The sequence below is a fragment of the Triplophysa rosa genome, linkage group LG23 (genome assembly GCF_024868665.1).
Source record: "Triplophysa rosa linkage group LG23, Trosa_1v2, whole genome shotgun sequence".
NCBI classification, from domain to species: Eukaryota; Metazoa; Chordata; class Actinopteri; order Cypriniformes; family Nemacheilidae; genus Triplophysa; species Triplophysa rosa.
In genome coordinates this window covers 19087979-19102584 of record NC_079912.1, presented here as the reverse complement: position 1 = coordinate 19102584, position 14606 = coordinate 19087979, and the positions used below count along the sequence as shown (strand labels likewise).

At 38.1% G+C, this 14606-nt stretch overlaps 2 protein-coding genes across 4 annotated transcripts; both read right to left on the bottom strand.

The window, feature by feature from the left end:
• Positions 1–1541: 1541 nt before the first annotated feature.
• Positions 1542–7482, bottom strand: asb10 (ankyrin repeat and SOCS box containing 10). Of its 3 annotated transcripts, none has more exons than XM_057322989.1 (5): positions 6901–7482; positions 5747–6014; positions 4779–5283; positions 2870–2983; positions 1542–2242 (listed from the first exon to the last, which is right to left on the bottom strand). In XM_057322989.1, exons 1-5 carry the CDS (start codon positions 7367–7369, stop codon positions 2057–2059), a joined length of 1542 nt encoding a protein of 513 aa, XP_057178972.1. In that variant the 5' UTR covers positions 7370–7482; the 3' UTR covers positions 1542–2056. The 3 variants fall into 3 exon arrangements, with proteins under 3 accessions (XP_057178972.1, XP_057178973.1, XP_057178974.1); XM_057322990.1 differs by lacking the exon at positions 6901–7482 and adding an exon at positions 6426–6766; XM_057322991.1 differs by lacking the exon at positions 1542–2242 and having other exon boundaries at positions 2930–2983; positions 4746–5283.
• Positions 7483–12134: 4652 nt separating this feature from the next.
• On the bottom strand, positions 12135–13932 carry zgc:92591 (uncharacterized protein LOC436997 homolog). Its single transcript, XM_057322827.1, has 2 exons — positions 13767–13932; positions 12135–13189 (listed from the first exon to the last, which is right to left on the bottom strand). Exons 1-2 carry the CDS (start codon positions 13881–13883, stop codon positions 12953–12955), a joined length of 354 nt encoding a protein of 117 aa, XP_057178810.1. The 5' UTR covers positions 13884–13932; the 3' UTR covers positions 12135–12952.
• Positions 13933–14606: the final 674 nt, after the last annotated feature.

Below are 14606 nucleotides of genomic sequence, written 5' to 3'. Positions count from 1 at the left end.
TCTTCGGATAATTTGGCAAGATGGAGCACAGAGATTGAAGGAGGTAAATACTTTGAGAAAAGTACTTTATTTCTTCAATAGGCGAGAATGTAATTTGGATACTTTTTTTCTTGGGGGGAAAGAAAAGGTCTAAAATTCTGCCCTCGGCTAAGCATTAATTTAATCGGAGATCATTTTGCCGTTTAAATGCCAATTCACTTGTGATGATGATTGCGCGCCATTGAGATCTCCAACTGGCCGTCTGATTGCGCGGGGACACGCACACATCACCTCCGACTCTGATTAGAGATGGAGGAGCCACAGATGCTAATTATTCTTATAATTGCAAATGACTCCATTCAGGAGCAGTGCTCTTTGATCTATTGAAACTAGACAGCGCTCTCTCTCTCACACACACGCACGCACGCACGCACGCACGCACGCACGCACGCACGCACACACACACACACACATACATCTACAATACTGAATGGGATACGATCAGAGAACCCCCCGCCCTCTTGGTCATCGTATACGAGACTTTTATCACTGCCAATTGCTTTGCACCTTTGTTTTTCACTACGTAAATTGCGCATCACGAAAAATAACACAAAACAAAGGTTAATTATCTTTGGCTAGCAATACATAATTTTCATTCAAATGGTACGGATTAATTAAACTTTTATAATTTAGAAAAACTTGATCATTCATATTTAAATGTAAAAATGTCAAACGTAATAATAATAATAATAATAATACAATTCCACATTAGGTCAATCTTTTTAGTAAAAAAAGATGATGTAAAAAAAAGATACTGATGGGTTTTCGTGTGTGTGTGTGTGTGTGGGGGGGGGGTGGATTCGGGGTGTTGACAGGATCATTAAACACACAGGACCTTTGCTTTGTGCCTCTTAAATCTGCTCTCCGCCTTTACTCGTGTTTATCATTGAAGTGCATGTCTCTCCATAACGCAATCACATATTACTTCCACACAACTCTCATCTCCATAATGCTGCATGCTCTGAAGGAAAATCTAGATAATGTCTCGGTGATGCTGTCACTCTTAGATTTGATAACGACCAGAAAGTAAAATGCATGTGATTCTTTTTTTAAAAGATGCTGAATAAATAAAGATGGCAAGGTGACATTATGAGTCCACAGTCACAAAGCAAGCGTGCATCCTCTGTGAAGATACAATGTGCTATTCACAGCGACTGCATGAAGTATCAGTTACAGACCTAGTGATGCTGACAGAAATGATGAGGTACTGTACTATGGTTAATAAGGTAATTATTCAGTATCATGGTATGTTAATCTGATTTGATACACTGTGTATACTGTAACAGTACCAATATAGCGGTCTTATTTTTTTCTGACAAAGTTTGCACTTATGTTTGTCCTTAATTACTGCATTCATTACATTTCTTAAAATTTCACGAAATAAAAACTAAATGCATTTTATTCGGTTTATTCACTAATGAATTTGTTTAGTATGGTCTCTAAAATATGAAATGTATATGAATATATGAACATATTAACTAATGAATGGACCAGTAATTACTTTGGGTATTTTATTAATAAACGTGACTTTTAGGATTTTTAAGTTCAATACGTTTATTTTTTACAGTTTTTATTTTAATTCCTATTAAAAAAACGTGAAGGTTTTTTCAGATGTAATGTAAACCCCATAGAGCCCTCTAGTGGTAATTGTAGTGTCATGAACTGAATATATTTTTCTGACCCGTGGCATGCTTTCCCAATGGTGTTCTCTTTTCTGAACAATCTTTTCCTAATTCTTTAACAGAATATTTTCTTTGCAAATACATTCTAAATTATGGTATGACAAAGTAAAAAAAACAGTCAAGCATTTCCTCCAATAGACAAACTAATAACCACTAATCTCTTTTTATGATAATCCTAAAAATCACACATATAAAAAGCTGACTGATCTTCCACAATACCCTTTCATCTTACTTCCATATTTACATCCAAATGTATCACACCACTAAAGTAGCAGAGGTCGGAGAACAAAACAGAATCGCACCATACGCTTCACATTGAAAAGTGTGAAGGTCTCTCAGTGAACAAAGTCTCGGAACGCCAGCATCAGGTAATTTTTAAGAAAGGTCGGTAGACCCAGTTTAGGAACCACCTTGTGCAATCGACCTTCCAGAAATAATCGGAGTTTGTGACGGGCCAGATGCTGCAGAAATCGAGGAGTCTGTCTCAGTGCAAACAGAGACTCGTAGAATTCTCGGTGTTTCTGTAGAGACAAAAACAGACATTATAAATAATCATGCTGATGCAATGCGTAATCTCAAGTTTTATCATGTTTTAATATTGGAAAACAATATTCTAAATGGTAACCCCGAGGAAAATGTTATTGCTCAGATGTTGCTCTTTTATAGCTGAGGAGATTTGATGGAGTTCTCAGTTGTGTTTCATTCATGACGTGTCTCCTAATATTGTTTAGGAGAAATCCCATAAAGAGGATGGAGGAATAAATGAATGTAGATTGTAGAGGTAAAATAATCTAAATTTAGGTAATTTGATGAGAAAAGATATTGAGATCTTCAATAATATTGACATTTGATTGCAGATTTGACAAATCTGAGCTCAGTTTGACACATTGTTGACATCTCTTCTCAAACTCTAATGACACACACATTTGTCAGATTTAAGATTTTTTCTCATGAAAAATATGTGAGATGCAAGAGAATTCAGCAAAGTTTCCATTTGCTCTCCATGTATTTCAGAACAGGCGGGTTCTGTGGATGTTAAAGGTACTTTATGAAACAATACAGCCTGAAGCTTTTCTTTTTTTAATAGTGTACATTATCTATCTTTGACACATACGGATCAATAGAATTTTTACATCATCGTGTCTGACCTGAAACAGCTCAGGAGGAACAGCTTCAGTCCATGCTTCAGTGATTTTGAGACGGTCATAGGCGTTTATGAGCACCTCTATTGTCCGTGGTGACATGGAGCAATATTTCAGCACCTAGGTGAGAAAAATCATATTAAAAGTGTTTCATAAAAATGGACGTTAGGTGAGCAACATTTTGTCAGTTTCCACCTGACGCAACAGCCCCACCTGTGTTGTGGAGGTCAAAGGTTGAATGTTGTGTTTTCGGGACCGTGCGCAGAATAATAAAGTACTCGGCTTGATGAACAGATTGGGCTTCCCTCTGGGGGATTGTGGGGAATTTCTGCAATTACTGCTAATTAATCTCCTATTAACATTTGCCTCGTTAAGACTCAGGCAATTTATTTGGCACAAGTGGGACTCATTGGATGCGTGATATCAAGTGTTTGTGAGCTTTTCAAAGACAGAAATGAATCCATCGAACATGAAATATTGCTGTTTGTGACAACTAGAATATCACACGCTGCGAGGTGAACTTTAATTATTGACTTACTGTATATTGATAATGTATTCAGAAGTCCAGGACCACTTTGAAAACCTGTATTTTGGAGTTATTATGTAAAATGGGGAAGAAATATTTAGGATTATGCACTGTATTAAGTGCTACAGTGACCATGTAAATCTACATCTGTACAAGATCAGATTTTCTTGCCTCTATTGAAGTACATAAGATGCTCTTTGGAACGCACTCAGTTCATGCCGAGATAACACGGACCGCAATGAATGTTTTGCACAATGTTGTGGAGTCAATGCCAGTTCTAGTGTATGAAGCCAAGTACTAAGAAATTACGAAATGTCAAATTGTCACTCAAATTAACTCCTGATAATGTGACTTTTAATGAAAAAAGTACTGAATTACTTTGCAGGTTGTCAGTTTAATTTTAAGTATATATATTATATAGAATATACTGTATATATACGTATATAATATATATTTATTTGTGCATTCCAATTAATATATATATATATATTGTTTTTTCTTTATTTCAATATTATTCATATTTGAAGAAATTATTTGCAAAAACAGATAACTCTGTTATCAAATTGTTTATTATTATGTTATCAAGTTTTTATTGTGTTAGTTGCTGTATTTATTTAGTTATTATTACTTCAAAACAATCCAACTGCAATTTGATTTATATTAATTGGAATGCACATTATCTATATATATATACAGTATTATGTGTGTGTGTGTGTGTGTGTGTGTGTGTGTGTGTGTGTGTGTGTGTGTGTGTGTGTGTGTATGTATTACTTAAATGTATAGTCCTAGATGATTAAATATGAAATAAATATATTATATCAAATACCAAAATAGTAAAACAGTAAAACATATAAATTATATACATGTATATTATTATAAAACGGTATGATTGTCAATAAAATATATAACATTATATTATCATAAATAGTAACTAAACATAATGCTCATTACATAATATTAAACTATTAATTATAAAAAAGAGATTGTTTTTACATTTGTACATATTAAGTATTGTTATTTTAATATTAATATTTTATTTTAAGTATTTATGAGCCAGATTTTCATTTCACTAACCCTATGTGTGTGACAAATAAAATCTTGAAATGAGAAAAATTCAACATTATCAAACAGGAACATTTCTTTCCAATGGTCCCAAACTTTTGACATGCATTGTTTGATAGGGTGTTTGATGTTCAACTACATTTTTCATGACAAAGAAAACTGTCAATTACAGTCTGCAGATGGACACCAGCATTTTAACTTGTACGTCTAGTTTCCACTTCCGCTGAGCATTTCATTCTGAGAATTCCATAATTCAAAAATTGCCATCTATATCACCAGCCATTGCGTTTTCACCTAATTGCTCATTTCTCCTCTTTGTGTTCTGACCTTTGGCAGAGCTCCTGGCCACACCCTGATGGATCCGTAGTTCAGCAGTGCCTGTACGATCCTCTCGGGCTCATTGTCAGTCTTATAGGAGATTACCTTTAGGATGTTATGCAAAGGTGCATCTCCACCATAATCCATTTCGTTGACCATGGCTCCGTGTTTAAGCACCATATCGACCACATCGGGGTTGGCGTTCTTGCACGCCATGTGGAGTGGTGTCTGCTTGTCTGCGTCACTGATGTGTATGTCCGCTCCTGCAGCCACCAGCAGTTGGCACACCCGGGTGTAGCGGTCAAGGGACCCGCTGTCCTGCGGCTGAGAGCATGCGGCATTGAGCGCCGTGTGTCCTTCGTCGTTTTGCAGGTTTAGCTTGGCGCCGTGCTGTAGGTAGAGCTCCACGTGCTCCGGAAGGCCATGCCGGGCGGCCACATGGAGAGGCACATCGTTCTCATCTAAGCTTTGACCGTTCACAATGGCCTCAAAATAGATGAGATGTTTGGCACACCTGGGGAGAGAGAGAAAAGATTGAAACAAACATTGGAGTTTGACATCTGTGGAAGATATTTCAACTTGGGCAACCGTGATCATGGGGGCATTTTGAAGAACGTTGGTAACCAAACATCATTGACCCCCATTGTATAGACATTTCTCTAAATATCTTATTTTGTGTTCCACACATACAGGTTTTAATCTACACCAGGTCGAATAAATTATAATATTTTTATGTTTAGGTGAATTATCCTGTGAAGACCAGACTGTGTTATTTTACATTTTGCAACATCACTTTTATTGGTAGATCGTTGTTTAGCGTCACATTTAAATCTCTTCATTCTCCAGTAGTCATCATCACCATCTCAGATGTAACAAACTCAAGAGCCCTTATTCTCAAGTGTCAACCTGTCCGTCATTTCAAACCGTGAGATTCACCGCAGGACTTCCTGTAATCACGGTACGGATCGAGCACTCACTCAAGCGACTCGCGCTCGGTGCACACATGCAGCGGCATCTGCCCGTCTTCATTGGTTGCGTTGGCGTTGGCGCCGTACTGCAGAAGCAGCTTGGCACACTCTTGCTGGCACTCTTCACAGGCCTCATGTAGGGCAGTGGTGCCCCCGGGTGCCAGGTCCACCCGAGCTCCCCTGAGGAGGAGGTGTCTGAGGCATTCGGTGAAACCTCGTCCGGCGGTTATGTGCAGTGGTGTGGTGAGCTCCTGTTCGTACGTTAATGACCACAGTCCTGTTAAAAGACAAGATGACAATTACAGTTCAGTAAGGTTGTTGAAGCACTTTAAAAAAGGTTGGGTAAAATATGGACAAATCCAATTAAATTATTTAATAAAATGTCCATATTTCCAGCATGGATAGAAACCAAGCTAAGGGAGCTTTTGATTTTGGGTCAAAGTCACAAAGTTTCAATGAGTTTCACGATTGAATTCCTTTCAAATTCGAATTCCAAATCTGAAATCCGTCGACATATCAACATTAATGAAGAAATAATCATGCAAATTGCAATACCGAGGTCATGCACATATCCAAACAATCTTTGTACAGATCTATGCAGAATTGATTTTGGCAGATATCACAACCATCCCACGTGCAATTTACCACATCAGCACTCATAAACATCAACGGCGTGCTCTTAACATACTCAGCCCTCTGTAGTTGAACCTAAAGTTCTTCCACTCCTCGATGTTACTGGTGTCGTATGTAGCATCTATAAGGTAAGTATGTTCAGGGTCATCGATGATACTAATAACGGTAAGCTCATCTCCGACCAGAAGGGCGTTCCAGAACTGAAGGATAAATCCCGATGCTTGTGCCGTCGCGATGACGTCGCTTCTGTATTTCTTTTGTTTACGATACTTAATCTTCGGCCCCATGTGCGAGATAAAGCTACCAAGAGTAGCGTGTCCAGTTAGTGCTTTTAGATTTGTTTATGCTTTTTGTTTGAGGTGGTCTTCAGACCCTCAATGTCTGTTTATAGACAGGGGCTATTTTAAGACGGGTTGGCATGACCTTTGCAACGACCCATAAACCCAAGAGCTGTCTAGTCGGTTTGATATCATAGAGCGTTAATGGGACTCGATCCCGTCCTTCTAAATGCCATAGCAAAATCATCTTACCTCTCACTTTTCCATTGGCGGCCCAGCGCATGGCACCTCCCTGGGGCTGGATGATCATGTCGTTGGGAAATCCTTTGGAGAAGATCTTTTTCACTTCCTCTAAATTTCCAGTGTACAGGGCATTTTGGACAACGAGATCTTTGCACACCGCCACAGATCCCGCTGCAGTCTGTCTTGAAGATGTTCCTCTCTCTCTGGCTTCTTTTCTCAACATGTAACCGCTGAGCACAGGCGCAGCAAGTCTCATCTGCTGTCGATCTTGCTCTAAAGAGTGCAGAGAACTCGAGGAAAACATCAGACTTCTTCTGGACATGTTGGGCATCGAGGCAGCGCTGAAGGAATGACTCGCGTTCATAAAAACTATCCTTCGCTCAGTAAATGAAAAGGCCTGGGACCTTTTAAATAGCTTCTGCTCGGTGAGGTTGTTTTGATATTCAATCTGACAAGGAACTTGGCCGCATGTGCTCATGAGTCTATTTTTGAAGTGTCACATGGGTTGGACATAACTTTGAAGAGGGTCTATCTATCTAATTTCCATGAGCACAAATCGTAACGCTACGAAATATAATGGTATTCTAGAGAATTGCGTGCTTCTAATTCAAAAAACTACTTAAAACCCATCTCTTCTGGGAATACTTGATAGACAAATAAAAAAAAACCTCTCTTTCTCTCAGCAGGTAGTGGTCTGGCTTTTGTTGAAACTTTGTATTGGCACCTATTGCATTATTGCTCCTTAATGACATATCGCTTATTGATCCCTGAACTCTTTGTAAGTCGCTTTGGATAAAAGCGTCTGCTAAATGACTAAATGTAAATGTTCTAATTTTATAGCAAAGAAGCAAGATTAAAAAAGCGAAAAGCAAGATTCAAAAAGAAATGAATCAAAGAATGTTGGTAACCGGCACCCATTCACTTGCACTGTTTTGTGTCCATAGAAGCGAATGGGTGCCAACGCTGTTCGGTTACCAACTTTCTTCAAACTATCTTCTTTTGTGTTCTGCTGGAGAAAGAAAGTCATACAAGTTTGAAATGACAAGAGGGTGAGTAAATGATGACAGATTTTTTTATTTTTGGGTGAACTGTCCCTTTAATATTTGTTTTGATTGGAATAGCTAAACATGTTCATTACAAGGGGGCATCCCAATACTTTTGTCCATATAGTGTATTAATCTATCATATTAAAATCCAAAACCTATTGAAAAAAAGCACACAGAAATTATGATTTGCAACAATTATAGGCCTACTGATAAATTATAATTCCTTATTTATTGAGCAAACATATATTTTTCGTTAGGGTGTTCTTCGAAGCAAGTGATTTCGCAAAGTCTTATCCATACAGTATGCTAATGACACTGCCAATAGGAATACAAATGACATTTATTCCATCTCGGCGTGCAGTAATAGCTGTCACATTGACTGAAGGCGTCAAAAAGTTGCGACTTTGCGAACACACATTACAGGCGAGGCAGAGAATGGGAAGATTGTTTTGCTGCTGGAGTACATCCTTTTAAATGATACACATAATGAGTTTATAATATGCATTTGGGATACCTCCTCACACTACTTTGATGTCTTCCAAATGGCCCGGGTATCATCAGCAAAACATGTAGGCACTTTCCCGCCCCATTGCCTCCCAAATGTATTTTAAATATCATTCCTTGTAACGCAATTATTTAAAACGTTGAACTAAACACGTACTAATGGATGAAAAAGACAGTGACTTCCACGAATTCATTTCTCAAATGGTGGACATTCAATTTTTGTGGAGGCAGGAACTTTCTCAAGCAAGAAAACAGAGAGAAGTGCATTGAATCAGCATTCGCTCGACTCGTTCGTCTTACTCCCCGCGTGGACAACACACTGCGCTCGCACGTACGCGGGCGCGCGCGCTCGTTTGTCTCGCTCCCTGTGGGTGCAGGATGTCTGTCATTTTGTCCAGGGGTGATGTTAACAGTGAGGCCATCTGTAGGGTTAGAATTGTCCGGTCAGACGTCTACGAGGTGCAGAACGGGGTAATGACGGTAACCTTCATCAGTGCAATTAGACAATTAGTTCCTGCTGATTATCTTCCACTTAACACTGCTGTGACTCGTATAAAAATAATAAAAATACACGGCTGAAACATACACCCGCTGTACAATGCCATACTAATGAATTTGCTAATTAAAGTTAGGAAGAGCAGACTTGAGAATTATAAATGCAAGCTAATTGGTTGAGACTAATTGATAAAATAACAATGAAGAATAACAAACATGTTAATAAGCTGTTTAAATGGTGGCCAAATGGTGATACAAATGACATTGTTGGAGCAGGAAGATGTAACCCATGTCCAGTAGCACAGTCCAGAGCCGGCACAAGGCATAAGCGAACAAAGCGGCTGCTTAGGGCCCCCGTGGCCACCAGGGGTCCCCCAAGATTGTGTATCATTACCCATATCCATTGAAATATTATATATATATATATATATATATTAAAAAAACGATGTCATTTCATGTACTCTTGGGCCATTTCTTGACATCGTTTTTTTTTTTATATAATATTTCAATGGATATGGGTAATGATACAAAATGCATTATTCAATAAAAAAAAACACTGATTTTTGATATTACTGATTGACGTAATTGAAGTTGACTGAAGAATTTCAACTCAATAATGTCACAAAAAAGGACATATCCTTCTGGTGCAGAGAAAAGAAAAAGGAAGAAAACCGAGGAAGAGAAAAAACAGCAATTTAAAGGTAAGTTGAAAAAATGAATATAAACTAAATAGGCTTAGCCTAGTTAGCCTAGTAAACTAGTAATTAAAGTGATTAACATGTTTACAGTAAATGCATTGTCTACTGGTTTATTTAGCTCATTTTCAGTACACCACATTAAGTATGCCAATTGGTACTGCAAGACTTTGAATGTTAAAGTGCAAACTAACACCTGACCACTCCTGTGGGTTTGCTACTGTTACAATTAATATCTGTAGAAGGGTAAACATTGGTATGACGTAAGCAAATTAACACAGCTACAACAAATAACATTGATAATGGGTGTTTTAGATTTATAGTGTGCGAATAATCAAGGATTGACAATAATTAGTCATAATGGTGGCACAGAGGGGGCCCCCAAATAAAATTCTGCTATAGGGCCCCCTGAAGGCTTGGGCCGGCCCTGACACGGTCAATGCCAAAAAGCTACATTCGGGCATTTCGCAGGTCACCCGAAAATACAAAGTCTTCCATCATTCATGTATGACTTTTTCTTCTGTGGAACACAAAAGAAGATATTTTGAGAAATGAGAAAATATTTGGTTACCAACAGGTTCAGAAGGCCCAAATTTCATAAATAGTTACTGTATGAATTGCCACGAGAGAGCGTAGATACATTCTATATTGTTCTATGTATACAACCTTAACAAAACAATTGTGATGCTTTGTGTTGTGACCACTAACCGCTGTAACGTATGGACAGACTAAATGTCTTCAACAGGGAACCAAAGGATTTGACTCGGTTCAGCTCCAAAACATTAACTTTGGGGAATTAATTGAATTAATTTCCAAGGCTGAGACTTATCAATAATGCCTCAGTACTGAATATAATAAAAAATCCATTCATGCTCTTGCATACAGACTTTGCCAAAATTGTGAGCCTGGTGGTTCTTCATAAGCGTGCCGTTTGCAGCATCATTGTTCTGTTGCTCGAAAAACGCAGTATTATAGCTGGTCGTCCATGACATTTGCGAAGATCCATAAAATTAGCAATGAGCTCAAATTTGCAATGAGGTTTGAGCTTTTCCTTCTGCGAGATTGCTTTCCCTTTCGTCGTTCAAAAGCTCTCGTACCTGCGACGTATGGCTCGCGTTGCTCTGTTGATTGCGTACGATCAGGCGCCCTCTTCATTATTGCAATTGAGAGGTTCATATTTCAACCTAATAGCTCTCGATAACTTTAACAATTGATCACAACCTCATTTTATTGCGAGCGGAGTTAATACACGCTTCCCTGCCAAGTAGAACATTTTCTAATGATGTACTTGTGCACCAAACAATGCGGGGCCCGGCGCCTGCATTAGTTACTAATGTCCCCATCCGTAATGTGCTTATACCACCCAAAAGAGAGGGGTGGTGGGGGGAGATTGCGTGTGCAAAAATGAAATGAGCGCGTGGGGATCTACGAGGGACCGCAAGATCAAGGGGAACATGGTGATGATGACGATAACGCTTAAGACGCTGTCATTAATGGCACTATCATCTCCTCTGTAATATGTCCATGGACGTGCCATCATTAGCATATATAAGATCATCAGAAAGGCTGATCGCAGGCCTGTGCGACTGGAGAGGGAGGGCTGGGAATGCGGGGCACAGCGTTCCTCACACTCCTTTGATTAATGAAGGGAGAAGCGTGATTTGTTTTCACCAAAGATTCTCCAGTGAAATACTTCGTTGGTCAGCTACTAGACTGTAAAATGGACAAATTATTGTTTCAATATGAGCATTTTAAAAATCGCATTCAAAGACGTCGTCTTATTTTGGGTTTTCGAATAAAAAGTGCGCAATGCGTGTCTATCGCATGGCCTTTAAGCCGTATAGCTTTGCATCTTTAGTCATAAATATAATTGTATGTCTATTAATAATATGCTTTATAGAATCAGGTTGTCAAATTGGAAAATCCAATTACTCCACTGAAGCGGATGCTGACAAATTTTCCATTTTAACCATTTTAGCGCTATTAATTACAATTTGCTTGACACTTTATAGGATGCATGTAAAATGTGTTGTACTGTGTGGTTCTTGTATTTATTTCAGATTTGCTTTCACTATAATGATGCGTGCTTACGTTTAATCACTTTTGCTGCTTTAAAAGGATAGTTTACCCCAAAATATCAATGTTGTCATTTATTCACCCCCAGGTCACTCAAAATCTATCTGACTCTTTCTTCTGTGGAGTATAAAAGAAGATATTTTGAGAAATGTGTCACTATCACATTTTTCAAAAGGTCTTTTGTGTTTTGCACAAAGAAAGTTACAGTGTTGGTAAATGATGGACATTTTTGGGTGAACCATGTCTTTAACCATTGAATATTGTAAAACACAGACAAACCTGAAAGTATAAAGCATTGCTATTTAAAAATGTTTGTCTGATGTCTCTCGTGTGTTGTAGAAATACTATAAACTTATTTGCACAATAAACCTTTTGAAAACAGCTCATTTTTCTCCATTTACAATTTATTTTCCTTGATGTAATCTGGTTGGGTTGCTTACGATTACATCAAATACAGGCAGTCAAATCATTAAATTGTAATTAAAAAACATTAAAACACTGAATTCAATGTCTAATTTGATTTGCGTTCATTCATACAAACGTGCTTTTTATTATACACCTTTCAGTTTAGCTTTTTCCTAATTCAATCGTTACCTCCTGAAAATGTAATATCATAACCTGTGACGATGCATCTTGGTGAGGCAATATTCCTGCTGTCGTCTCAATAGTGTTACAATGACGCCATCTGGTGACGAGAATACAACACTACATAGATTTACATTGTTGAAATACCTTCAGACTTCTGCTCTTGTACAGTATGTTGTGTCGCAGAGAAATTCCTGTTAAATTCTAGGATAAACTCAGGTCATCTTGCCCTGTCCTGCAAAATATTGGAGACACCAAACTGCATGCATATACGTATATAACATTCCATTGAATATTTTTCTAAACCGCCGTGTTTCATTAAAACAAAACATGGCCAAAGTGTCAGACTTTAACCAAGTCAGTTGCATGGTATTAGTAGTACCTTGTCATACTAGCAGGAACACATGGCATCTCAAATCTGATAATCAGATATCATGACCGTATTGTTTGCTAGTGTCAAAGTTCAGTTGGGGTAAGGGATAATACGTTTTGTCCACTGCACGGATGTTTTTTTTGCACTTTACAAATAAAACAACCATTTATCCTCATCTTAAGATGAATGCACAACTCAGTTTTCTATGTGCACATTTATTAGTAATAATCCCTTTAACATACGTTTTCATTGTTTTAAGTTGCAATGCCCCCACCCATTCAAGGAGTTCACTTCGAGCTTGTGTATTTGGTGACGGCTTTGGTCCCCTCGGACACGGCGTGTTTGGCGAGTTCTCCAGGCAGCAGGAGTCTGACCGCGGTCTGCACCTCTCGGCTGGTGATGGTGGAGCGCTTGTTATACTGTGCCAGCCTCGAAGCCTCTGTAGCGATGCGCTCGAACACATCATTCACAAATGAATTCATGATGCTCATTGCCCTGCTGGAGATGCCAGTGTCTGGATGAACCTGCAGACAAACACGGCACATTTTTTTGTAAGTTACTAAACAGTTGAAATTGTGTTTTAAAGAAAGAATATCCAATCAGTTAATTCCAAGAGTAAAAAACAATCCACACAAGATGGGTAATTCTACAGGCACTTGAGTTAACAAAAAGAAATATTAATTGTTGAACAAAAAATAAAATACAAAACAACAAAAATGATAAACAATATCTAAAGTTTATAAAATACTGTAAATTGTAAAATTTCAAAATAAAAAAAAAGTTTAAAGATGTCTTTTATTTCGACATTTTAGAAGTGGTCAAAATATGAACATTATGAAAAATAACATTATGAAAAGCAAACTGTACATAATATCTAAACACACGCACGCAATTATTTTATACACAACAATATAGTTCCTAAGCCCAACTACAGGGCGGTCACGGTTGCCATGCCAACCAACTTGGCGCATTAATACGGAAACTGTTGTGTGGTCACAGGTGTACATCGCCATTTACGCATTTTAAATGCGCTTTATGCACATTTGTGGTCAAAAACAGTTCATTCGTTTAACAGTATATCTCTAGCACACATTCACTAACCTGCTTCAAAACTTTGTAGATATACACCGCATAGGTTTCCCTCCTCTTCGCTCTTCTTTTAGTTGTCTTTTTTTCCCCGGGCACTTTTCCCTTCTTTTTAGTTCCATCATTGGACATACTGGAGTTTTACACAATAGTGACCGATATTTCATTTAAAGTACGTGTTTGCCGCTCAGCAGATCTTCAGCTGTGTGTCATCAGCCATTTATCATGCAGCCGGAAGTGAGTATTAATTAGCATCCGGCTGCGATCAATCGCGCCTGACTGACGGAAATCAACAAACAGTCTTCTCTCAGGATTTGTGGTATGTTTTCTTTTCCTGGCTGCATTTATGTTTACAGGTGTCATTGTCTACTTTATTTGTCAGAAATCTGTCTAGAAATGGATATTTTGGATATTTTTAAGGAGCAAAAAATTATGCAATTTTAAGTTTTTTCCCTTGTTTAACAAGTCAAAGCAAGGTGCATTTCTCTTTCTTACGTTTTTTTTCTTACATGGCTCTTATCTCTGTACGGTCTATTTATGTTAAAGAGAGTAAAATAATGCTTAATTTTTTAAGGTTTTCCTTGTTCATCAAGTCAAAGCAAGGTGCACTCTTTCTGTTCATAGTTGTATCTTCACTAGTATTAGTTTTACAGAAATGTTTTTTTTGTTTGTTTATCAAGTCGTAGAAAGTAACATATTGTTCAGACTGTTACTTTGTATCTCTAACAGTGTTTTACTTTGACCATGAACAATACATGGAGTAGTGAGAAGCAGAAAGGGATTTGCTGCTATTATGAAGATGAGAGTCGGTTCTTGTGGGCTCAGTTGTTGATTGTGCATCTTCAGGTGTTTGTG

What these genes read in the sequence shown, in the direction of transcription:
- asb10 (XM_057322989.1), bottom strand. Translation starts at nt 7,369, where the DNA reads ATGAGCACATGCGGCCAAGTTCCTTGTCAGATTGAATATCAAAACAAC. An exon ending in ACCGAGCGCGAGTCGCTTGA is followed by an intron (nt 5,284 to 5,746) that starts GTGAGTGCTCGA and finishes CTCTCTCCCCAG; the next exon opens with GTGTGCCAAACATCTCATCT. An exon ending in GGCCAGGAGCTCTGCCAAAG is followed by an intron (nt 2,984 to 4,778) that starts GTCAGAACACAA and finishes TTTCTCACCTAG; the next exon opens with GTGCTGAAATATTGCTCCAT.
- zgc:92591 (XM_057322827.1), bottom strand. Translation starts at nt 13,883, where the DNA reads ATGTCCAATGATGGAACTAAAAAGAAGGGAAAAGTGCCCGGGGAAAAA. An exon ending in TCTACAAAGTTTTGAAGCAG is followed by an intron (nt 13,190 to 13,766) that starts GTTAGTGAATGT and finishes GTTTGTCTGCAG; the next exon opens with GTTCATCCAGACACTGGCAT.